The following is a 21,492-nucleotide window of genomic DNA, read 5'->3' as shown; positions in this document are numbered from 1 at the left end:
CAGCCCAAGCAGTCCTTCATTTTGTCTCTCTAAACTGGTAATTTGTATAAAAGCATGGCTACAGGGAGGATCCCATTAGAGGTTGGTACACGAGGAACCATAGGATCACTCCTCAAGAGGGAGATTGAGTACTTCAGAAAGCTGGACACGGAGCCCGGCGACAGCAAGATGAATTCAGACAGACAATGTCAAGAAATGAAGATGGATGGATGTCCCTCTTGGCCTAGTTTCAGATTCTCGCGGGTTCCTTGGAAGAGAAAGAAGAGACGGAGTAGTGGAATCACACCAGGGATTTGCTCTTTGGTGGAAGTTGCAAACAGCCCCAGACTAGATGAAATCCCCGGATTCAGTTATCAAAATCTCAGAGCTGATTCCAAGAGATATGATGTCTAATTTATTACTTGTACTAGTTCTATGTACTTCTATTGATAAACCATCTTTTGCTTTCGGAAATTGCTCTCTGCCTGTCCTTGCCTTCATGCTTCTGTTATTTGTATGGAGAAAAATCCTACGCCATATCCGGAGGAATTTTACACTCGGCTGTGTGTAAGTTGTGTACAAACCATTTTTAAGTAGGATGTAGTTTGTGTGGGCTTTAGGGAAGACATACTTTAGTTGCATTATGAAGTTAACATCTTCACCTCAGTTTTAAATGAAACCAGAACTAAACAATCACAGATTTCATCATATACAACTGTGCTTTTGATCACTGCTTGCAAATTCCATTTCACAATAATACAGTGGAAGCATTCTTGATAGAAATCGGTCCTTCCTACACAAAACCAGTCATAACAGGCATACGACAAAGTTCCAATGTGTTGAGCACAGCAAGAACCTTTGTTGCACACAAAAGAATCACAAATTCTCTCTTTAATGTTTTCTCCATGAAAATGTAACCATCCGGATATGATCTTCTTACGGCTGTGTCTCACTTAAAACTTCATCTGTCCTGCTGGCCAAGTATTCAAGTGCTGTCACGACATCTCCAATCAGGGGCCGCGTGTTGGCTTCCTCTTGCAGACACATTGCTGCAACAGCTAGTGCTTGGTACAGGGCCTTCATTGGGAAATTTCCTTCGAGCAATGGATCCACAACCAAAGTGAACTTCGCCCTGTCTTTGAAAAGTGGCTTTGCCTGCAAATTGGCGGCTAAAATCAAACACCATCTAGCTAGGATTACCGAGGCCTGTATATGAAGTCAAAACATAAATTTTAACTGACCCAAGTTACTAGATTCTCCTCTTCAGGTGATCTCTGGTTGTCAATAGCTCTTCTTCCAGAAATGAGCTCGAGGAACACAACCCCAAAACTATAGACATCAGATTTTGCAGTCAGCTGTCCTGTCTGAGCATATTCCGGTGCGCAGTAGCCATACGTCCCCATCACCCTTGTGGACACATGATCCTCTCCTCCTGTTGGACCCAACTTAGCAAGTCCAAAGTCGGATAGCTTTGGGTTGAGCTTCTCATCCAATAAGATGTTGGAAGGCTTGAAATCCCGGTATATGATTGAAGGATTTGCTGCGTCGTGCAAGCACTCTAGGCCTTTAGCAGCACCTTTAGCTATTTTCATCCTAGTGTGCCAATCCAGTGGCTTCTTATCTGGACATAAATCTGCAAAAAAACCATCAGAAACATCAACTCAAAAAAGCTCATCAGAAAACCTAACAAAAGTTGGCTTAAACTTACCAAAGAGATGATCTTCCAAAGATCCATTTGGCATGTACTCATAGACCAATATTCTCTGCTGTCCATCAGCACAGTATCCGATTAGCCGGACAAGATTCGGGTGGTGAACCAGGCTCAGTGTCAGAACCTCTGCTAAGAATTCCCTGTTTCCTTGCACACCATTTCTATCCAGCTGCTTCACAGCCACAATCTGGAGACAACAGCAATGCAGCATGAATCTGCTAATATATCTATATATATATATATATATAATAGGAAATATAGTTTTTAATCAGTCAAAAAAAAAAAGATGGTATTTAACATATACTTGGTTTGATTTCTTGAGGCATCCCTTGTAGACCCTCCCAAAACCTCCTTCACCAACAAGCAGATTGATATTGAAGTTCTCAGTGACCATTGCTAGCTCTCGAAAGGTGAAGACCTCTGTATGGACTCTTACATTTCCATGCTTTACTGCAGCATCTTCTGTTACCCTTGGCTTCCTTCTACCTGGACAACATTATGGTTCAAGAAGTTAGATTTCAGGTAGATCCTGAAATAACAGTGGAAAGACACTCAAAAACTCAAAATTGGATGCTTTGTGGATTCTAACCAGCAGCATTCATCGACATGCTTCTGGGAATGTTTGACAATCCCTCTGCATTGACATACTCATACTCGTTGACCCCCTTAATGTTGTGAAGAGTATCTTTGGATACCTTGAGAGAAGCCTTCCCCATTGTGTCACTTGGTCTCATCCTACAACAAGACAGAATACTCATCTCCTACCTTAGTTCTTTGATTCACAAGAATCATCACAAATTGCAGTATCTCTTTGTTTTGCTTATATTGCTGTTATGGCCATCAAAGTAATATGCCAAAGAAGACCTTAAAGATCATTACAGAACTGTGTAAAGATTGGTCTTAAAGAAGGCACACAGTTAGAAAGCAATCATTCAAATTGAAATTTAATGAGACAATTAAGAAACATGAACAGTAATCATGGGAACAAACAACCACTTTTATTGCCAGCTTAGTGACAACATACCACATTGGATTCGGGTGGGGGATTAAAGGGGCTCTTCCTTTTTTTGAACAAACTGTACGACTAACCATATCGACACTTCAATTTTCAAACAAGAAGTTATCCATCCACCAAGTCATTTTCCATAGATGAGAAATGATGCTCTGTTGTTTTGTTTGTGGGCTTGGCTTTTATGAACACTTCAATGGCCTTTCATACTCACAACTACCATTGACAGCTGAAACAAGTCCCAAATCAGCACTTGATGATGTAGCTTCTATGGGTAGGTAGGGAGGACCCCTACCCCTAACCCCACCCCCACCCCCACCCCCACCCCAAAGGCACCTGCATTTAGACGGCTCTAACAAATGACTGAATTTATTACGCGGTAAAATCGTTTTTTTCTCATTCAAACAAAAATTTTGCTTGATTGGATGACACAGGTGACTGGGCAAAATTTTAGTTTGAATAGGATCAGAATTTTTTATAAAATTTTTTTCAATGGATAAAAATTGATAATTATAAATATAATACATTGCTTGTGAAGAAGTCGCTTTCCAAGAATAATTTTTACTCATTTATTACGAAGGGAAAATGCTTGTGAAGAAGTCGCTTTCCAGGAATAGCGCCTTTTGAAGAATCGTTGTTAATTAGCAAACACGTGCTTCGACCTTGGCACGTGCAGCCGTAGTTGTCTTCCTCCCCTGAACCCTCGTCGCCTGAAATTCCTTGTTAATGGCCATCTTCAGATCAATCAAAACCCTAGCGTCGAGAACAATCAAGAACCCCAATCTTCGTGATTCCGCTAAATCCAGGGCTTTCTTCTCGCTATCGTTATCCTCTCGTTCGTCGGCTGCAACCTCGTTTCTGCAGCCGGCGGAAAGTTATACTACCCGACACTTTCTCGGCCGGTCGAGGTTTCTTTCACCAGTTTGGGGACCGCTCTTCCTCTCTAACCCTCCATGGAAGCTTTCGCAATCCGCCACTCCTCTACTGCTCCAATCCGGCGCCGTTTTGAGCTTATTTAGACTCCGGGCCCTGCAATTGATTCCCCGGCCACCCTTTCGGTACAACATTGGATGTGACCCTCCGAGGCAGTTAAATCAGAATGGTAAGGAGGATATTAAAAATGGCGCTGAGGTTGATGCTGGTGTTGGAGACGGTGGGATCAGTGACAGTTACTTGAATCTTCCAAACTTCATTTCATTCAGTCGGATGCTTTCTGGTCCGTTGCTTGGATGGTGAGTTCTTGGTATATTCATTTAATTCTGACTTATATTTAAGAATTTTCAAATAGAAGAGAGTACACTAAGCTGTCTTTCTAATACATTGCGATCTCCAGATAGGCAAAATAAATGTGTTCCCTTTTTCTACCTATTTCTGATGCTAGTATAAACTTTTGACGTTGTTGGTTTTGTGATTTAAGATTCTGTCTGAGAAATCATATGTTGTGGCATTGGTACTGCTTACAAAATTTTGCCATTTGTGAGGGATTGTGTCGAATAAGAGTCTATGCTTCGGGGGGATGTTAAGGTTAACCAAATATATATGCCATGATGATTTCACATGAACTGGAACTTTTCTTTGTTGAGGCTGAAGGAAATATTTAATTTGTTTCTGATTGGAGCATTCTTTCAGGATGATTGTACATGACATGTATTCCTCGGCATTTGTTGGACTTGCTATATCAGGAGCTACTGATTGGGTATCGATTTATTTTCTCCTTTATGGTGGGTAGAGGTTATCGATTGTGATAGTATGGTGAATTGACCCTTTATGTATTCTCCCTGTTTAATTTTCAGTTAGATGGTTTTGTGGCTAGAAAAATGCGAATCAATTCTGTTGTTGGTTCCTATCTTGATCCTCTTGCAGACAAGGTATGTTGAAAGTATTCTCTATTTTGTATCCTATGAGTAGTAAGGAAATTTTCCTTGGTGATTGTCTCCTCACCTCATTTTTCATTTTGAAACTTATATAGGTTCTAATTGGATGTGTAGCTGTGGCAATGGTGGATAAGGGTCTCCTACATCGTAAGCAATTTATTGTTTTGGCCCCCCTCGTCCTCTCTTATTATATAGTTTTTGCTTGTTGATCAATTTATTTTCCCTTGGAAACTCTGATGCTTGTGTGTATGTGTGTGCGCATGTGAGAGTGATAAAGACAATCGTTCCTGCTAGCAATGCATACATAATAAAGAAATATGCTGTAGTTACAAACCCAGAGGGTGGTTGGGTCCTTTGACTCATTGATTATTATGTTTATTGTCATAAAGCTTTTTGCCCTCTCTCCTTCTCTTCAAGAATGGAGTTCAGATTAACTTGATGAAAATTTTACTTGCTTTTTTTCACTTTTGGGTGAAGCTGGACTGGTTGCACTTGTTGTGTTGCGCGATGCTGCTCTTGTAGGCGGTGCAGTTTACAAACGGGCGACCAATTTTGATTGGGAGGTGAGTAAAGCAAGCATTGATTTATCTATACAGTTTTGTGTACTTGAGAATTTTACATCATGTGAGTCTTTGTCCTATTAGCGGCGGAAAAATTGGCGCGACTTCTTTGATCTCAATGGAGCTCATGTCCAAAGGGTTGAGCCTCTCTTGATCAGCAAGGTACATATATTCACTTTTGCTTGCACCATACAAGTTACCTCAATACAAACATAATGAAATCTCAAAATTTCTAGTATCTTTATTGGTGATTATTTGATTCTTTTGTGTTTGTTTAGATAGTAGGTTGAATGTGATATTCTATAAGATGAAATAGCATACGACATAGTAAGTAAATTGAGAAAAAAGAAAAAAAAAAAATCGAAGTAATCATAGCCTTAGAAGTTGAGCTTTTGTTTTCAGTATCCGACTACTTGTGTTGACTCACAAGCATCATATCAAGGTTCTAATTAATGCACAAATGCAAACACAGGTGAATACAGTTTTGCAGCTCATCTTAGTTGCAGCAGCTCTACTTCAACCAGAATTCGGAAATGATCAGACCCAGATTTACATAAACTATTTAAGGTATTTTTCTTGCATCACACCAGCATTGTCCAATGTATATGAAATATGAACAGCCCATTTCTCTTCAACCTGCATCGCAGTTGGTTAGTGGCATCAACAACAGTGGCTTCTACAGCAGCATATGGTGGACAGTACTGGAAAAATGGAGCTTCATTGATGAAGTCTAGCTAGCTCTTTTAAGTCTGAAGAACACCAGTTGGGAGTTCTGGATGATGCCCTCAATACCCTTTTCTCTTAGCTTAATGTGTTCTTTTATTTTTTTTTTTATCTACAGAAGAAAGTAAAGGTTGATATATAAGATCCCCTGTCTCTGTTTTTTAATGCTTTTGTAAGGGGTCTATCAGTTTAGTGTAGAAACAACAAATAAGACTAGTTTCACGGGCAAGTTAGTACATATTTTATATCAGCTATTTATGTAAAATCACATCAACATCTGTTCTAAATGATGAATCAGATTAGAGGTTATCTTATTTTGCTGTTCAAATAGTGAAGAAACACTTGAATCCTTAAAATGACAGAATTGAACTCAAGTGGTCATCCTAAACCAAGACAAAAAAAATACCTCAATCCAATCCTTCCTCAATCTCAGACCACATAGAAGAATTCTTGGAGAATTTCCCCTTCACCGGGCAATCTCCCTGGCTTCCCTAACCTTCCCAATGCCCCACCAAAGCCATACACCAGAGACTTCATCGTCGTAATATTCGGGACGAAACCCTTGGACATGCAATCCTTGCATACACTCAATGCTTCCTCAAAATCCCTCCCCTGACACAAGTAATAAGCCAATGTGAAATAACACTCAGATCCAGGTTCCATCCCTTTATCTATCATCTCCTTGAACAAGCTCTTCGCCATGCCCAGCTTCCTTTCTCCCTGGCCAATATCCCATCAAACAATGCCTTGGCCTCAGCTGATCTTTTGAGCTTGCATAAGCTTTGGATTCTGACGTTGTATATGCTAATGTTCGGCACTATGCCGTATTTCTTCATCAATGCTAAAATCACCCCAACGTCACTGAACTTTTCCACCATGTAGAACCCGGCGATCACTGTGGTGAACGTTTTTGTAGCGGGAGTTATACCTTTTGTCTCCATCTCCGCCAGCCTGGCGTGCGCCTCGCTTGCGCTACCTGACTGGCAGAACCCCTTGAGGACGACGTTGTACGTGTCCAAATTCGGATGGAGATCGTACTTCATGGGGAATTCGTGAAAAATCCTCTTCATCACGCCGTATTTGCCGGCTAAAGTGCACGAGTACATCAACGAATTCAACGTCTTCACATTCCTCTCTATGCCTTTCTCAGGCATTTCGTCGAACAGCTTGATGGCGTCGTCAATAAGGCCGCCCTGAGCGTAGAGGATGATGAAGTGAGAAGCAACTCACTCCGATCTGTTGTGGAGTTTATCCATGGACTCTTTGATGAAAGACCTGATTCCGTCGTAATGATTCGCATCTCTGAGCTTTGAAATCGCTTTGGAATAGGCAAGTCAGTCGTGGAAGGACTCGGGGCTAAGGGTGGAGGATCGGCAGATATCGAGGATCCGCTCTGGATTCCGTTCGCCGAGGATGAGAGGCAGCAGTGAGCGGGAACCGCCGCTGCCGGTGGCTGTGGAGAGCAGACGCCATTGGAGTATGACTGACCGGAGCTTGCTGCAGTGCAGAGCCATTATCCAAGATTATATTAATAAGAACAAATTTTTATATATCTGCTGTTTACCTACCATCGAAAAAAAAATCAAAAGTATAAAGGAAACTCTTTTAAAAACATTTTATTCTTTATTACAATTTACAACCATGAATTTAAGCTATTTGGACTATAGGATCTATAGATTTTCTTTTGAACATTCTTTCCATGTAAATGTATGCATCACATTCACATCACACCTTGTTTCGACAATGGCATCAAAGGATAGAAATACATCATTGTGTGTTTATGTTTTGTATGAATGAGAGAGTATGTCCAAACGCTAAACACAAAACAAACTAGTAAGTGCCACAAGCATTTCAGTTCAGTTCTTCATGGGCATTGGCTATGACTGCTTCTACTTCACCAACACGAGGCCGCTCGATCGATTGCACAATCGACACAGGTTTCATGTGGTGGATGATGATGCATCTTTACGCTATACAGGACAACCAGAGTTAAAAACTGGGGAAAATTGAGCTAGTGAAAACATGTAAGCATTCATCGGTCTATCTGAGCATCATCTGCCGGTGGAGCAGCAAATCTCACATTTGCAGGTCTAGCCGCCACTACTGGCTCGTCCGCGAAGAATGATCTAATAAGAGCAGGAGTTTTCAGAGGCCTCCGGCCTGTCATCCGTGGATACACATCTTCGAGAAAATAGTAGGCGTGGCCAGCTATCATTCCCTGAACCAAATTGAAGAAATTTTTGATAAATCACCACAAATACCTGTCTCCAATTGAAACCACAAGAAGATTGTAAAGAACCTAATTGAAACAAAAGGGCATACCAGAAGATCCACCCAAGCACTAGCACCAACAAGGACAGAGAAACCAAGAAGAACCTGCAATAGATGGGGATGATGGATTAGCAAGCGCCGTAATCAGGCGTGTGGAAAGAAGCCACAACACTAATCGGACTATGATAAAAGCTAAATTGTACAGGCATCATACAGTTAGATGCTGTTATGTACATGCCCACATTTATAAGAAATCATTAACAGTGTGAGAAAATAGGAAGTAGCAAAAGAACATCACAAATTAGGCAGATTGATGCGAGTAAATTCACTAACCCATGGCAAATACGCAGCAGTGAAAGTAAAAAGGCCCAAGAAGCTCATGTGGATGAACGGGTTTTGCTTACTCCAGACATAAACCTACAGTACAGGATAAAGCCAAATTCAAGCAAAAACAATTACAATGTGGTTTCATGGTAAACGTGGTTTATATCAAGTTACTAATTCTATGCAACTAACCATCATGAACGTAAGTGAATTGCTGAGGAAAATAATTTTAGCAAACGACTCAGAAACATAAGGAATCATCCCCCCTATAAGCACAATGCCAGTCAACACAGTAGCACCAAACAGCAACATGTAGAAGAAGTCGGCTGTCCTCCCACGAAAGGAGTTCTCTTCAAGAAGTTTGCAGTAGCGAGCAAGAAAGAACATGTGAAACAAGAAATCTAAATCTGCAGAGAAACATATCAAACTTGTGTCAGCAGAGAGTACAAGCTTTCCCTCCGCTTGATAAAACTCTCATGCATAAACGGTATAATAGATCAGCATCACAACAAAACCTCTAACAAGTCAACCAAAATATAAGTACAATCAATAAACTTATTAGTTAAATCTCATCGAAAATTTGCTGTTCTAGGGAAGAAGTTTCAGGATGAACTCACACATCATCTGATAAAACCAATGTTAGTGTTCTCTACAAGCTATGTAAGTATTCCAATACCAAAATATGTCATAACAAGGACAATCTAAACTAAAAAATATACATCAGAAATTTAACCTTGGCTAGTTTAAGGTTATGCAGACACATACCCATCTTGCGGAAGTATAGAAAATTGGTGATAACACGCCACACTTGGTATTGCTTCACGACCAGCTTCGGGTTCAAGTACAAATCATATGGAGATATAATCTACAAATAAAAACAGCAGACGAGAAAGAAATCAAAGCGCAGCCATGCCTTCAATGGCACAATAACATAACGATAATTCTATGTATTACTGAGCACCACAGAAATCCTCTACGAGACCATATCTTGAACATAAACAGATTATTATTTGAATGCTAAAAGAACAGGGGATTACATCGAGAGAACATCCGATGGTTGTGACAATGGCAGCTGTGAGATACGACCGAGTAATGATCGGCATCTGCTTGTACCATTCCTCCACTGCTTGCGCCATTGAATTCCCTTGGATGGTGATTCAAAAACCAAGAAAAAAACAAGCAAAGAAAGAAAATTGAAACCCTAGCAATTCTCCCCGCGAAATCAAGTAGCAACAAATTACACCCAGATTGACAGACAATAACCCAGCGTTGAAGAATCGATCGATAATGCCCTCTTTTTAGCTCGAAACAAGTCCAAGAATCGAAAAAGGGCAGGCAATCTTTCCTGGCCTGAACTACCACACGAGTGTATCGATAGGAACGAACAAATCCGAAATTGGGACAGAATTTTCACTCACCGTCTGTTCTATTTCATTTCATTTTATATAAATACTCTTCTCGAGTACAGCTCAAGATTGCTGTTTCTGTCTACCAAGCGCAATGGCAACCGCGTGAGAAACACGGACCAATAAAATACTCGATCGACGAAGATCAACCAATGAACACATGTCCACGTGTGCAATGATGTGATTAAAAGCGTGGTTAGGCTCACAGTAGAATAAAAAAATAACCCCCTTTTTAGGTCAAAATAGTGTCGTTTTTAACTAATTGATTTCTATCTTATTAGAGCCCATTGTGCTCATATCAAGTTTCTTGATTACAAATTGGCTTCCCGAATCTTGAAATCAAAACAAGCCCTGATAATTGATGAACTTTACACTTTCTTTTCTCATTTTTCCCCGTTACATTATGCAGATCAGATGACCCAGACAGGTATGGTGGAGAAGATGATCTGAATCAAATTCCAAATTTTTGCTAAAGCTAAATTCAAGAAACCAGTTGAACTTCAATACAGGATCCAGGAAAACCAGAAAAATCCCAATTCATGGGAATGCAATGAATAGAACCAAAGATTTCAAGCAGCCCTAGCAAGAAAATTGGTGTCTGGAGATACATCAGCAGGGTCGATGAAGAAACCCCTTCTCACAAAAGATCTTGGCACTGTAACCTTCAACACGCCGGCGGCGTACTCGGCTGAAATTCCATCGACGTCGACCTGCCCCGGCAGCCGGAATTTCCTATGGAAGCTCCTACTGGGGTCCTCTGTCGATTCCGCCCTTATTATCAGGTACCTTGAATCCTCCACCTCCACGCTTACCTCCTCTCTCCGCACACCTGCAAATCAAATCAAATCAAAACCCTAAACCCTAAAAAATTGGGGAAATAATTCTGGAGACTTTCCGTTACACGTACCTGGAATATCAGCTGAGTAGAGATGAGATTCAGGGGTCTCAACCCAGTGGACATAGTTCTTAGGGACAAAGGGGAGAGTCGAGTTGAGGGCATAGGCGATGAAATGGCTGCGGGGAGACCATGGATGGAATGCTGCAATCTCCATTTCTCTTTGTCAGTGAAGATGCTTCACGTATCCATTGGTGTAATATAGACCTCTGCCTGCAACCCTGCAACTTGCAGAGCTACAGTTAGGCATGATTTGATTGGCTCCACAAGTTGGCTGATTAAAAAAAGTTATCCCTTTCAAGAAAATTCCGTTGCGGGGTTCTTATTTTTTGTGCATCACTCAAAAGCTTCATGGCAAAATATCTTCATCACATGGGCCATGTCTGAATAGCAAGAACAACAAGAATGAATGATAATCTGCAATACATTACTTCATACAAAGGTTCAACAAAAACTCCCCTCCTCCGGCGGCTGTTCTGAATTCTCTGCAGCCGATCTGTTCTTCTCCTCGTATCCCTGATTAGGAGGATGTGATATCGTAACAGGGACGAGGTCATTCCCTTTGATCACCATCTCCATTGGCCATTGAACATCCACAGTCTCAATAAATGGCTCGAATGATGCCGATAAAGGATACTTAGGACCTGCTTGGATGCCATGGACGAGGAGTGGATGCACTAACGAAACAGCCTTCATGACAGCGCAAGCAAACCTAAGCTCCTCGCCAGTAGGATTCCTAAACCCCAGCCCACCGGACGGCGTGCACCGTGCAACGTCGAAAATAGGATATCGATCGTCGCCGGACCTCTCCAATGCCAGCAAATTCATCAGTCTTTTTTGGGGTGCAAGCATTACAGATTCCAGTTCATAAGTCACCCTCAGAAGCTCAACGTTGGGAACTCTGAGTGTCTCCCGAGGTCCGGTCGCCTTCTTTGCATCGTCCGGCGACCTGAACATATGAATCCCCAAAGTCCCACCATCTCCACCGATGAACTGAACACATGGGAATGGCTGCCTCCTCCCATACCAATCCCTGTCCTTCCCAACCTTCACCCCAAAAAGGTGCCCGGGGCGCAGGCGCTGCCATGGATCGGTCCTGTACAGAGATGCAGCTGCTTTATATAGTGATCTGATGAAAGGGGGGCCGATCCCATCCACCTTCATCAGGCATGTTCCAGATCCAGGACCCAGTCCAGGACCCGACCCGAATTGCTCTTGAAACCTAGAGAACAAGTTCTTCAAATGCACATCCATCTCAAATTTCCAGATCTATCCGTGCTCCTCTCCAAAGCTAAATCGAAGAATACGTACAACTTAATGCAACTGAATTTGCAATTTGAACTGCTTGCTTTCTATGCAAGCCACTCAACAGCTAAAGATCAAAGACAGCAAGAAATTCACGCACAGGGATGAGTGAAGTAAGTTCTCAAAGAGTATACCTCTACCGGAAAAAGGCAAAATTCATAAATAAACAAGTAGAATGCACGATTGCCAGAGGAGTGATCCCGATCCATACCAGGTAAGTTATGGGGAAGAAGAATCAGTAGCTGCTCAACGCCATGGTCAATCTTAGTCAAGCTTTGATTTAAGAACGTGGGGGAAGAAAGGAAGATGGGCCGACAATTGGGCCACGCGTGTAGCCCAAATATGATTAATTTAATTAGAAGTTTCGGCATTTTTTATCGGATCTGTTGATGAAACGTGGAATCCATATCCATGAAACCCTACTGGATGAGGGGCATTTTCGGTATTTCAAAATTGTAAACAAATTAAATAAATATATTTTGTGTGTGGCACTGGCAGCCGTATTTGAATCCAAAGGCTTTAAATTCGACCCACGTCGCGTCTGGACCCTTCTCTGGCATCGTCCTCTCGTTACCCTAATTAGGGTTTCCTGTCAATCCCAGTTTCTCCTCTCGCAACAAATCTAGGGTTCGGAAGATGATGCAGCCGGGATCGAACATGGTGCCCCCTCCCATGGCGCCACCACCACAGTACCAGCAGCAGCCACCGCAGCAGCCGCCGTCTCAGCAGTGGATGCCGCAGCAGCCGCAGTATCAGGTTCCACCGCCGCAGCAGCCGGCTGCCGCTGGTTATTACTATCAGCAACCACAGGGTCCTGCTGCTTCCGGTGTCCCGCCGCAGCAACAGCCGCAGTACGCCCCCGCGCCGACGGCTCAAACTCAACCGATTGTGGATGATGGAATTCGGAGTTTGTGGATCGGGGATCTGCAGTACTGGATGGACGAGCAATATTTATATAGCTGCTTTGCAACTGCTGGCGAGGTATATACGCCTATTTATACATCGATTGCTTATGCATAACAATGTCTATTATTCGTTATCATTCGTAATTCGTAAGGTTTGGGACGTACGTGCGTGGAAATTGGGTTTAGGTAAAAACATATGTATATCTTGTGTGACAGATATGCATATATTTTAATTCTGCAATGTGCATTTCTAGATGAACCTTTGTGACGTGATTTAAAAATTCGATCTTGTGTCTACGCTAGCTTCACATAAGTTGTTATGCGGCTTGATCGCTATTTGTTTGTGAAGCTTGTGTGTTTTACTTAGTTGTTAAATTATAAACAGTAGATAGAACAATAAGAGAATCCCTGCTTTGTGTGTTGAATTAGCAAACAATTTGTTGATATACTGCTTTGCAAAGAAGGTTGGATATGCTGGTTATTAGGTTGTTGGTGTTGTTAGTTTGTGGAGGGATGGCTCTATTGTCTATGAGATATAGACATAATTGAATCATTTTTTATGTAGGTTGTCTCTACTAAGGTTATCCGAAACAAGCAAACTGGCCAATCTGAAGGCTATGGCTTCATTGAATTTGTCAGCCATGGTGCTGCAGAGAGGAACTTGCAGACATTTAATGGTGCTCTAATGCCAAATGTTGAGCAGACTTTTCGATTGAACTGGGCATCCATGGGTGCTGGTGAAAAGCGTGATGATGCCCCTGATTACACTATCTTTGTTGGAGATTTGGCAGCTGATGTTACTGATTACATGCTTCAAGAAACCTTTAGAGCTAATTATCCTTCTGTTAAGGGTGCCAAGGTTGTCACAGATAGGATTACAGGACGTACGAAGGGTTATGGATTTGTGAGGTTTGGTGATGAAAGTGAACAATTAAGAGCTATGACTGAGATGAATGGGAGGTTTTGCTCCACTAGGCCTATGCGAATTGGCCCTGCTGCCAACAAACAAAAAGTCGGTGGTCAGACCAAAGGTAAGCCTATATGGAGCTTTTGAACCAGGGATTAACTTTCCACAATTTGTGCTTACTGTTATATTTCATTCTTATTTGCTATGATGCTTTGTTTCAATTTGGCAGTTTCAATGCATTGGTGGCTTTTTTGTTTTGGAATAGATGTATCTTTGTTCAGCAATGCTATTAAGTTGCTTTCTCTTAGATTTCTTGAAGATAAGCAAGGATTGCGACATCATTACCTTCCAGTATTATAAAACCTTTTACGGTTCTGAGTATTAAAATTTGCATATTCTTATAAAAAACTCCGGTTGTCTCAAAGCAGGGTGTCAGGAGGCTCTATCATATAGGGTCCTGGAGCCAATATCAGCTGAAATGATAACCCTTTTAGTGCCTGGTTTTGTGTAGGTCAGTTTTAATTAATGTTTTTACTTTTTGGTTTCGAGGCATTCATTCAATTTTCTTTCCACAGCCGGTCCTTTACTTTATAAGCTCCAAGTCAAGTTACATTTTGCTCAACCCCCTTTAAATATTATTCTAAATTACAGCCCCTTTAATTTTTCTTTATCGCATTGTACCTTTTCCTTTTTGCCTTTAATATAGTGGATGGTTTTGTTTTTTGCCCCCATCCTATTACTCTCCAAGCACTTATCACTGGATCTACTCCTTATAGAAATGGCTCATGATGGATAATGGGTGACAATCTAAGGTCAGTGAAACTGCTTACAGCACACAGGTTCAATTGTGCAAACTTAGAGCAATTTTTTTCCAGCATCTCTTTTTGTTGAGTTGCTTTCTTTTTTTAATATTCTAAATTTCTATTTTCTTTCCACAATTATATCCTCAACCTAATAGGCTTTGGTTGATGCCTCCTTTTAACTTTTATAAAAAATATAAAGTCGGTGTTAAAACATGTGTCACTCTAAAAGTTACTCAATGCCATTTAAGCGCTACAGTCTGCTGGATTCTAGATAGGCTGGTGGTAGTGGTTTGCAAATTTTATTTTTTCCACACTGATGGGAAACTTAGGAGTTCTAGCAGATGAATAAACATACTCAGAGTGAATTGGTATAATTTCCTTTCCTTTTTTCCCCATTTGGTGGAAAAAAGTTAATAGTAAATATTACAGCCAAGAGAAAAATTTCATGAAACCCCAATGGATGCTCTTCCTGCAATTCATGTTTCTTTTTTGCATCCCATTGTTTTATTTGAAGCCAAGGCTACAATCTTTTCTGGTCTTAGTAGCGCCATCTATGGTTCACTTATGTTGACATTTTATTTTGGTGGTTTTCTTGCTATTATGCACTATGCTTTTTGAGTTTTCTGGTAAGCTAATTTATGATTTCATCTTGTGTGTTCTTTGCTAATATTGGTAGTCGCTACTCATTATGTTTATTGATGCATATAATCTACTGTTATCTATGGAGCTGAAGAGCAAGCTTTTTTGCTTCCTTCATTGGAAGAATTTCCTTTTTGCTTGATTGTTTCTCTCCCCTGTGTTTTCTTAAAAGAGGTTATTGCATCTCATTTTGATATGGTGTAGTTGCAGCATCATACCAAACATCGCAAGGAAATCCAAGTGAGGATGATCCAACAAACACCACAGTTAGTAAATACATTATTGTTCTATAATTTTTCTATGAAAAAAATGGCTAGACACAATTATTCACTTTTTTTTTCTTTTTCTGTTGCAGATATTTGTTGGAAATTTAGACTCAAATGTCACAGATGAGCATCTAAGACAGGTTTTTGGACAATATGGACAGTTGCTTCATGTAAAGATACCAGTGGGCAAAAGATGCGGTTTTGTCCAATTTGCTGATAGGTAATTGGATAATGGCAGCTGCTCTTTCTTTTCTTTTTGATGAATGCAAGGAAAGTAATTATATAGTTATGCTGTTCCCTTCAGAATTCTAATGCATTTATGATTACAGAAGCTGTGCTGAAGAAGCCCTACGAATATTGAATGGAACCCAGTTGGGAGGACAGAGTATCCGACTCTCATGGGGACGTAGCCCTTCTAACAAACAGGTTTGTCTTTCCCAATGTTGTGTTATTCGCTATTTCGCTGTATATGGCAACACTGGTTACTAAAACCTCCAGATTCAGGTTGACCCGAACCAGTGGAATGGAGGAGGTTATTATGGATATGGCCCAGGATATGAAACCTATGGTTATGCTCCAGCTGCACAGGATCCAAGTTTATACTATGCTGGAGGGTACCCTGGATATGGAAACTACCCGCCACCTCCACAGCAGCAGCAGCAGATGATGCAACAACCTCAGGTATGCATGCATGCATGCTTGCTGATAGTTTTCTATCTTCTAACATGGTCACTGCATTTCCCATTAGTTTTTAGTGGGAAAAAAAATGCATTGCAGTAGCCCTGATTAATTTCCATAAATATGTGTACCTAGAAATTGTAAAGTTTTGAATCCCTTACTAGAAGCATGCTCGTAGTTCTATTTGAATAAAATCCAATGCACTTCCCGTAGTATTGTTACCCCCGGTATGTCTAGAGAATTGTGGAGTTTCTTAATTTCTTTTTAGACACAAATAAGAAATCCAATACTCTTGGAGTTACCATGCTCTTTTATAAATCTTGTTATTCCAGTACTGAAAAAAGGTATTGAATTCTTTGCAGTGATTAAATCCAATGGCGTCAATGGGGCATCAAAATGCAGCAGAGCAGTTGTATGTTGTTCGGTTTCGTTCGTTCCAACAATTATTCACTGACTCTCTTTAATGCCAACCTGTTGGCTGGATAGTGTTTCTGAACGAGAGTAGTTATGATGATTTGAGTGTGTTTGTGTGTGTTTTCGACTCTGTTATGAAGAGGGAGCGAGTGAATGAGAGTTGATCTGATTTAATACTGTTTTAGATTTCTTTGTGTCAGCTTTTTATCTATATGAAGTTATTTGCCCTTATAATAATGTGATGGTTGTTCTCTGAGGATGCATTTACTCGTATATGATCTGATCATGGCTGAGTTTGAGACCAATTCACCACTAGGTTACTATGATTATGTTGAAAAATGGCATAATGATGCATATTTTTTTTATTGAATTGCATTATAGGATTTGAGATTTGCAACCTCAAATAACATGAAGAATCCAAATTCACCATGTACACACTAAATAAACAACCAAAAATCAAACTAGACTACATAATCTGCATCAATTAGTTGATCAATCAGGTTTCTTTAAGTTCAGACAGTTATCTGTGGCTTGGCTGAATAGCTCCTGTACCTGCTTCAACTCCTTCTCTGGAACAACACACGCAATCATAACCAATCGGTCCATTTATATGCATTCCAAGCGTGAAATAGCAAACAAACTAACAAATACAACATGCTGGTTGAATCAAATCGATGTAGTGAAATTTTAAGAATCTTGGTGTGGTTTGAGTTCCAGCATGGAATGAAATATATACCAAAGCTGATGGATGAACAAAAGTAAGAGATATCTCACCTGCAGCTTCCAGTTGCCTTTGTAGTTCCTGTCCAATTGCATCATTTTCAACCTGCAAGTGAGATTCTTTTTGTGGTAAGGCATACGACAGGTTCTTGTGAAGAAAATGACCACACCCGGGGCAGCTATTAAACTAGGATGGATGGACAAAGGAATATAGGATGATATGAAATTAGGGGTATGCAGCAAACTGCAGGCAACTATGAACTAAAGCATAACCTTCTCACAAACAGTGGAACTTTCTCACCTGGAGTTCTTCAATTCTTTTTAATTGAGCTTCTTCTCCCCCCTCGGATAATGGGAGCGCAGCAACTAATGCATCAAACTGTGGAGGAAATATTCATTGAAAATCCAAAGCAAGATAAGGGAAGGGAAAAAATAAGCATAAGGTGAACTAGTTTTCCAAATAGATGAGAAGATAACACAGAATAAGTTTATCAACCATCAACAAATTTCTTATAGAAAGTAGAAACTACTATTTACATTATTTACATAGCTCTCCATGCCTATATTCAAGGAGTTCACTTAAAATTAAATAGGAAGGATTAAAGTTGGTCTTTTTCAGCATAGTTTGAACCTCTAGCAGGCACATTATTCGTTCAGTTAACTGATCTGCAATATGCGTATTATGTTTCCAAAGCTTTACCTACAACTGTGCCCAGATTTTACCACATTAAATTCTGATCACTGAAAACAAGCAAAAAACCAGGAATCAAATAAAATGAAGCCTATTTAAGCTAGTTGAAATTCATTTCAAACAAAAAGAAACTGGGAACCAAAGCCACTTCTTAACTTCATGTGGGAATAACCATTGAACATACAATACAAGTGAATGGACTTCTATCACTCCGGCGATGACAAGAAACAAAAACATCTCAGGAGCTGTCTATCCTTGGAGGCCAGATAGCATTTGCTAGAAAAGAGAACTGAAGAATATAAGCTACAAAATGACAGCTTTCCAACCAAAACAAAACAAACCGCAGCCCAGATCAGTGCTGTTAACAGGTGGTGTATCAATATCAAAATTTTCAAAGTATGATTTCACTTGCCTTAATTTTAAACTACTGAAAGCATGCTGAGGTTACTTCAATTTCTAATATCATAGTATTTACTAACACTAATCCCCATTAGATCAAAACCATGATTAACTAACAAGTTGAGTGATTGTAGTCTCTAGCAAGTAATTTGTGTGTATCTACCCCAATGATTCGTAACCTCAAGGAATTCCAGATTTCAATTGTAAAATATAAAACGAAACCAGGCATTGAAAAAGGAAATAACTAGATATGAAAATCAATCCACCACAATGCACACAAACTCCACTGTAAGCATTATCCAATTAAAGACGTAAACTAATTGCCTAAGCCAGAACCCGCAAGAATTTCCTCCAAATACACTCCTAATTTAAAATTAAAAAAAAAACAAAAACTAACCTGTTTGGCCGCCTTTATCAATTCAGCACTAAGTAGCTTGGGCTGCTCGGCCAGACTCGTCGGGTCTTCCACACCGGTAGCATTGGCGGGAGGCTCCGGATAATTAGGCGACAGCTGCACCGGCGGAGCATCCCTTTGAAGCGTGCCAAAGGTGTTGAATGCAAGAGATGCTATCGTATTCACCTGTTCTTGCAGCTGTGATATTATATCCATAATTCGCAAAAGTGTTTCAGATCAGAAATAACAAAGCGAAAAACGTGGATTAAGGATAATATCCGTCCAACCGGTGGAACCGCTCCGGTGCGGCGGAGGGCGGCAGTCGGGAAAGGCAGAGAGAACCCACTGGAAAAATAGGGTTTGGAAATTTTTGTCGTATTATCTACGTATAATTTAAGTATAAAATCAAATTAGCGTGGCCATTTTCTATTGGGCGCGTGGCAAGCACGTGAATTGCTCAGAAATCAGCACCCGCTAGCCACAGAAAAGAGGTCGCTGGCATTTTTGGGTACTCTCAGATCAGACATTTCAAGAAATCCCATATAAATTTGATGAAATTTCCATCTTCGTCTTCAATTGCACCAAATTCTTGAAGCTATGGCATCTCTTCTAGCCAACGGAATCTTACCTTTCTCGCCGCAGCCTGTTTCTGAGCTCACCAAAGGCTCTCTATTTCACGCCGCCTCCAAATTCCCAAATTTTCGAAACCCTAATTCGAAAACTTCCTTCAGGATCAGGGCAGACGTCAGCTATGAGCCGAAGACCACCATCGACGCTCCGGATAAGAAGCCCTCGTCGGAAGACGACGACCCACTCCAGAAGTTCTTGAAGCGGGACTACAAATGGGGATTCAATCAAGAAATCGACTCGTTTTCGATTCCGAAGGGGCTATCCGAGGAGACGATGCGGTTAATTTCTTCACGGAAGAACGAGCCGGATTGGATGCTGGAGTTCAGGTTAAAATCTTACGCTAAATTCGTCAAAATGAAAGAACCAACATGGTCAGATAACAAGTATCCCAAAATTAATTTTCAAGATATTTGCTATTATTCAGAGCCCAAAAAGAAACCTACTTTGAATAGCCTCGATGAAGCTGATCCTGAGCTAATTAGGTATTTTGATAAATTGGGGGTTCCTTTGAACGAAAGGAACAGATTAGCTAACGTAGCTGTTGATGCTGTTCTAGACAGCGTTTCCATTGCTACTACACATAGAAAAACTTTGGAGAAGGCAGGGGTTATCTTTTGTTCGATTTCGGAGGCCATTCGGGAGTACCCTGAATTAGTGAGGAAGTATTTGGGCAGGGTTGTTCCTGCAGATGATAATTACTATGCTGCTTTGAACTCGGCCGTGTTTAGTGATGGTTCATTTGTGTACATTCCGAAGAACACCAAATGTCCGATGCAAATATCGACTTATTTTAGGATAAATGCGATGGAGACCGGGCAGTTCGAGAGGACCTTGATAGTCGCTGATGAAGGGAGCTTTGTGGAGTACTTGGAGGGCTGCACGGCTCCTTCTTACGATACCAACCAGTTGCACGCCGCAGTGGTCGAGCTTTATTGCCATGCCGGGGCCGAGATTAAGTATTCGACTGTTCAGAATTGGTATGCAGGGGATGAGAATGGGAAAGGAGGGATATACAATTTTGTTACCAAGAGGGGACTATGTGCTGGTTCTCAATCGAAGATTTCGTGGACACAAGTGGAGACTGGATCGGCTATTACGTGGAAGTACCCGAGTGTTGTTTTGGAGGGCGATGAATCTGTCGGCGAGTTTTATTCTGTGGCGCTCACTAATAACTACCAGCAGGCTGACACGGGAACGAAGATGATTCACAAGGGCAAGAACACTAGGAGTAGGATTATCTCTAAGGGGATTTCTGCCGGACATTCGAGAAATTGTTACAGAGGTCTTGTCCAAATGATGTCTGGTGCAGACAATGCTCGAAACTCCTCGCAGTGTGATTCGATGCTAATCGGAAACAATGCTGCTGCGAATACTTATCCTTACATTCAGGTAAATATCTTTGAACATACTTTTTATAAGGAATATACATGACTTTATTTTCGATGTATTTCGCTTAAAACTATATTAGTCATTTGACTCTTCTTGTTCTACCTACAGACCAAAAACCCGACATCCCGGATCGAGCATGAGGCCACGACCTCCAAAATCGGCGAAGATCAGCTGTTCTATTTCCAGCAAAGGGGCATCGATTATGAAAAAGCTATGGCTGCTATGATATCTGGGTTTTGCCGCGATGTTTTCAACGAACTTCCAGATGAATTCGGTGCAGAGGTGAACCAGCTCATGAGTTTGAAGCTGGAAGGATCTGTCGGTTAGATTCTCGCACACAGATAAAGCACCAAAGCTCTGTAAATCTCTCGACATATCATATCGGTTTTTGTTGTATCGTCCAAGAAAATCCAAACATCGACCATCTCTTACACTCTTCATATAGCTCAGCTTTACTATCTGTAAATGTTCGGTATGCATTTCATCTTCCTAATAAGCTACACTTAGCTTTGTTGTCTGTACTATGTACACGTTTTTATGGAACGCCGTGTGATTATTATTCTTAATAACAGATGTCTAATTTTCACACCTAAGTTATAA

At 40.9% G+C, this 21,492-nt stretch overlaps 9 protein-coding genes and 1 pseudogene across 11 annotated transcripts; 4 read left to right on the top strand and 6 right to left on the bottom strand.

Moving 5' to 3' along the window:
• The first annotated feature begins 54 nt into the window (after nt 1-54).
• LOC127247405 (uncharacterized) lies at nt 55-393 on the top strand. The gene has a single exon (XM_051269234.1). It carries the CDS (start codon nt 55-57, stop codon nt 391-393), a length of 339 nt encoding a protein of 112 aa, XP_051125191.1.
• Nucleotides 394-621: 228 nt separating this feature from the next.
• On the bottom strand, nt 622-2,965 carry LOC127247286 (probable serine/threonine-protein kinase PBL23). The gene is made up of 6 exons (XM_051269080.1): nt 2,715-2,965; nt 2,280-2,425; nt 1,995-2,176; nt 1,688-1,877; nt 1,221-1,612; nt 622-1,134 (listed from the first exon to the last, which is right to left on the bottom strand). The coding sequence occupies exons 1-6, from the start codon at nt 2,780-2,782 to the stop codon at nt 916-918; spliced, it is 1,197 nt and encodes a 398-aa protein (XP_051125037.1). The 5' UTR covers nt 2,783-2,965; the 3' UTR covers nt 622-915.
• Nucleotides 2,966-3,375: 410 nt separating this feature from the next.
• Nucleotides 3,376-6,119, top strand: LOC127247292 (cardiolipin synthase (CMP-forming), mitochondrial). The gene is made up of 8 exons (XM_051269089.1): nt 3,376-3,931; nt 4,329-4,395; nt 4,493-4,567; nt 4,669-4,720; nt 5,051-5,136; nt 5,218-5,295; nt 5,606-5,700; nt 5,781-6,119. Exons 1-8 carry the CDS (start codon nt 3,426-3,428, stop codon nt 5,869-5,871), a joined length of 1,050 nt encoding a protein of 349 aa, XP_051125046.1. The 5' UTR covers nt 3,376-3,425; the 3' UTR covers nt 5,872-6,119.
• A 140-nt stretch (nt 6,120-6,259) lies between these two features.
• On the bottom strand, nt 6,260-7,370 carry LOC127247295 (pentatricopeptide repeat-containing protein At1g61870, mitochondrial-like; annotated as a pseudogene).
• Nucleotides 7,371-7,525: 155 nt separating this feature from the next.
• On the bottom strand, nt 7,526-9,883 carry LOC127247294 (derlin-2.2-like). The gene is made up of 6 exons (XM_051269092.1): nt 9,489-9,883; nt 9,217-9,316; nt 8,644-8,858; nt 8,461-8,544; nt 8,179-8,232; nt 7,526-8,074 (listed from the first exon to the last, which is right to left on the bottom strand). Exons 1-6 carry the CDS (start codon nt 9,585-9,587, stop codon nt 7,889-7,891), a joined length of 738 nt encoding a protein of 245 aa, XP_051125049.1. The 5' UTR covers nt 9,588-9,883; the 3' UTR covers nt 7,526-7,888.
• A 307-nt stretch (nt 9,884-10,190) lies between these two features.
• On the bottom strand, nt 10,191-10,918 carry LOC127247297 (15.4 kDa class V heat shock protein). Its single transcript, XM_051269095.1, has 2 exons — nt 10,765-10,918; nt 10,191-10,686 (listed from the first exon to the last, which is right to left on the bottom strand). Exons 1-2 carry the CDS (start codon nt 10,907-10,909, stop codon nt 10,427-10,429), a joined length of 405 nt encoding a protein of 134 aa, XP_051125052.1. The 5' UTR covers nt 10,910-10,918; the 3' UTR covers nt 10,191-10,426.
• Nucleotides 10,919-11,196: 278 nt separating this feature from the next.
• On the bottom strand, nt 11,197-12,300 carry LOC127247293 (uncharacterized). The gene has a single exon (XM_051269091.1). It carries the CDS (start codon nt 12,004-12,006, stop codon nt 11,197-11,199), a length of 810 nt encoding a protein of 269 aa, XP_051125048.1. The 5' UTR covers nt 12,007-12,300.
• A 284-nt stretch (nt 12,301-12,584) lies between these two features.
• LOC127247291 (polyadenylate-binding protein RBP45) lies at nt 12,585-16,925 on the top strand. 2 transcript variants are annotated; one of them, XM_051269088.1, is made up of 7 exons: nt 12,585-13,038; nt 13,528-13,993; nt 15,522-15,577; nt 15,667-15,797; nt 15,907-16,003; nt 16,082-16,258; nt 16,618-16,925. In XM_051269088.1, exons 1-7 carry the CDS (start codon nt 12,694-12,696, stop codon nt 16,618-16,620), a joined length of 1,275 nt encoding a protein of 424 aa, XP_051125045.1. In that variant the 5' UTR covers nt 12,585-12,693; the 3' UTR covers nt 16,621-16,925. The 2 variants fall into 2 exon arrangements, with proteins under 2 accessions (XP_051125045.1, XP_051125044.1); XM_051269087.1 differs by having other exon boundaries at nt 12,586-13,038; nt 15,516-15,577.
• Nucleotides 16,926-17,002: 77 nt separating this feature from the next.
• LOC127247296 (mediator of RNA polymerase II transcription subunit 21) lies at nt 17,003-19,242 on the bottom strand. 2 transcript variants are annotated; one of them, XM_051269093.1, is made up of 4 exons: nt 18,877-19,242; nt 17,691-17,768; nt 17,444-17,495; nt 17,003-17,238 (listed from the first exon to the last, which is right to left on the bottom strand). In XM_051269093.1, the coding sequence occupies exons 1-4, from the start codon at nt 19,087-19,089 to the stop codon at nt 17,162-17,164; spliced, it is 420 nt and encodes a 139-aa protein (XP_051125050.1). In that variant the 5' UTR covers nt 19,090-19,242; the 3' UTR covers nt 17,003-17,161. The 2 variants fall into 2 exon arrangements, with proteins under 2 accessions (XP_051125050.1, XP_051125051.1); XM_051269094.1 differs by having other exon boundaries at nt 17,003-17,233.
• A 105-nt stretch (nt 19,243-19,347) lies between these two features.
• On the top strand, nt 19,348-21,478 carry LOC127247290 (UPF0051 protein ABCI8, chloroplastic). Its single transcript, XM_051269086.1, has 2 exons — nt 19,348-20,892; nt 21,001-21,478. The coding sequence occupies exons 1-2, from the start codon at nt 19,471-19,473 to the stop codon at nt 21,217-21,219; spliced, it is 1,641 nt and encodes a 546-aa protein (XP_051125043.1). The 5' UTR covers nt 19,348-19,470; the 3' UTR covers nt 21,220-21,478.
• The last annotated feature ends 14 nt before the right edge of the window (nt 21,479-21,492 follow it).

The sequence above is a fragment of the Andrographis paniculata genome, unplaced genomic scaffold, assembly GCF_009805555.1.
Source record: "Andrographis paniculata isolate CXL003 unplaced genomic scaffold, ASM980555v1 Contig32END, whole genome shotgun sequence".
Classification (NCBI taxonomy): domain Eukaryota; kingdom Viridiplantae; phylum Streptophyta; class Magnoliopsida; order Lamiales; family Acanthaceae; genus Andrographis; species Andrographis paniculata.
The sequence above is the reverse complement of the archived record's forward strand: the minus strand, read 5'-3'. Positions and strand labels throughout refer to the sequence as shown.

Coding starts and splice junctions, on each gene's coding strand:
- LOC127247405 (XM_051269234.1), top strand. CDS start 55: ATGGCTACAGGGAGGATCCCATTAGAGGTTGGTACACGAGGAACCATA.
- LOC127247286 (XM_051269080.1), bottom strand. CDS start 2,782: ATGGTTAGTCGTACAGTTTGTTCAAAAAAAGGAAGAGCCCCTTTAATC. Junction 2,426..2,714: donor CCCCACCCGAATCCAATGTG/GTATGTTGTCAC, acceptor GTCTTGTTGTAG/GATGAGACCAAGTGACACAA. Junction 2,177..2,279: donor CATGTCGATGAATGCTGCTG/GTTAGAATCCAC, acceptor AATGTTGTCCAG/GTAGAAGGAAGCCAAGGGTA.
- LOC127247292 (XM_051269089.1), top strand. CDS start 3,426: ATGGCCATCTTCAGATCAATCAAAACCCTAGCGTCGAGAACAATCAAG. Junction 5,137..5,217: donor CGACCAATTTTGATTGGGAG/GTGAGTAAAGCA, acceptor TTGTCCTATTAG/CGGCGGAAAAATTGGCGCGA. Junction 5,296..5,605: donor AGCCTCTCTTGATCAGCAAG/GTACATATATTC, acceptor ATGCAAACACAG/GTGAATACAGTTTTGCAGCT.
- LOC127247294 (XM_051269092.1), bottom strand. CDS start 9,587: ATGGCGCAAGCAGTGGAGGAATGGTACAAGCAGATGCCGATCATTACT. Junction 8,859..9,216: donor TCTATACTTCCGCAAGATGG/GTATGTGTCTGC, acceptor GTTTCTCTGCAG/ATTTAGATTTCTTGTTTCAC. Junction 8,233..8,460: donor CTGCTGCGTATTTGCCATGG/GTTAGTGAATTT, acceptor CATCTATTGCAG/GTTCTTCTTGGTTTCTCTGT.
- LOC127247297 (XM_051269095.1), bottom strand. CDS start 10,909: ATGGAGATTGCAGCATTCCATCCATGGTCTCCCCGCAGCCATTTCATC. Junction 10,687..10,764: donor CTACTCAGCTGATATTCCAG/GTACGTGTAACG, acceptor TTTGATTTGCAG/GTGTGCGGAGAGAGGAGGTA.
- LOC127247293 (XM_051269091.1), bottom strand. CDS start 12,006: ATGGATGTGCATTTGAAGAACTTGTTCTCTAGGTTTCAAGAGCAATTC.
- LOC127247291 (XM_051269087.1), top strand. CDS start 12,694: ATGATGCAGCCGGGATCGAACATGGTGCCCCCTCCCATGGCGCCACCA. Junction 13,994..15,515: donor AGTCGGTGGTCAGACCAAAG/GTAAGCCTATAT, acceptor GATATGGTGTAG/TTGCAGCATCATACCAAACA. Junction 15,578..15,666: donor ATGATCCAACAAACACCACA/GTTAGTAAATAC, acceptor TTTCTGTTGCAG/ATATTTGTTGGAAATTTAGA.
- LOC127247296 (XM_051269093.1), bottom strand. CDS start 19,089: ATGGATATAATATCACAGCTGCAAGAACAGGTGAATACGATAGCATCT. Junction 17,769..18,876: donor TGATAAAGGCGGCCAAACAG/GTTAGTTTTTGT, acceptor TTTCCTCCACAG/TTTGATGCATTAGTTGCTGC. Junction 17,496..17,690: donor AAAGAATTGAAGAACTCCAG/GTGAGAAAGTTC, acceptor TCTCACTTGCAG/GTTGAAAATGATGCAATTGG.
- LOC127247290 (XM_051269086.1), top strand. CDS start 19,471: ATGGCATCTCTTCTAGCCAACGGAATCTTACCTTTCTCGCCGCAGCCT. Junction 20,893..21,000: donor ATACTTATCCTTACATTCAG/GTAAATATCTTT, acceptor TTCTACCTACAG/ACCAAAAACCCGACATCCCG.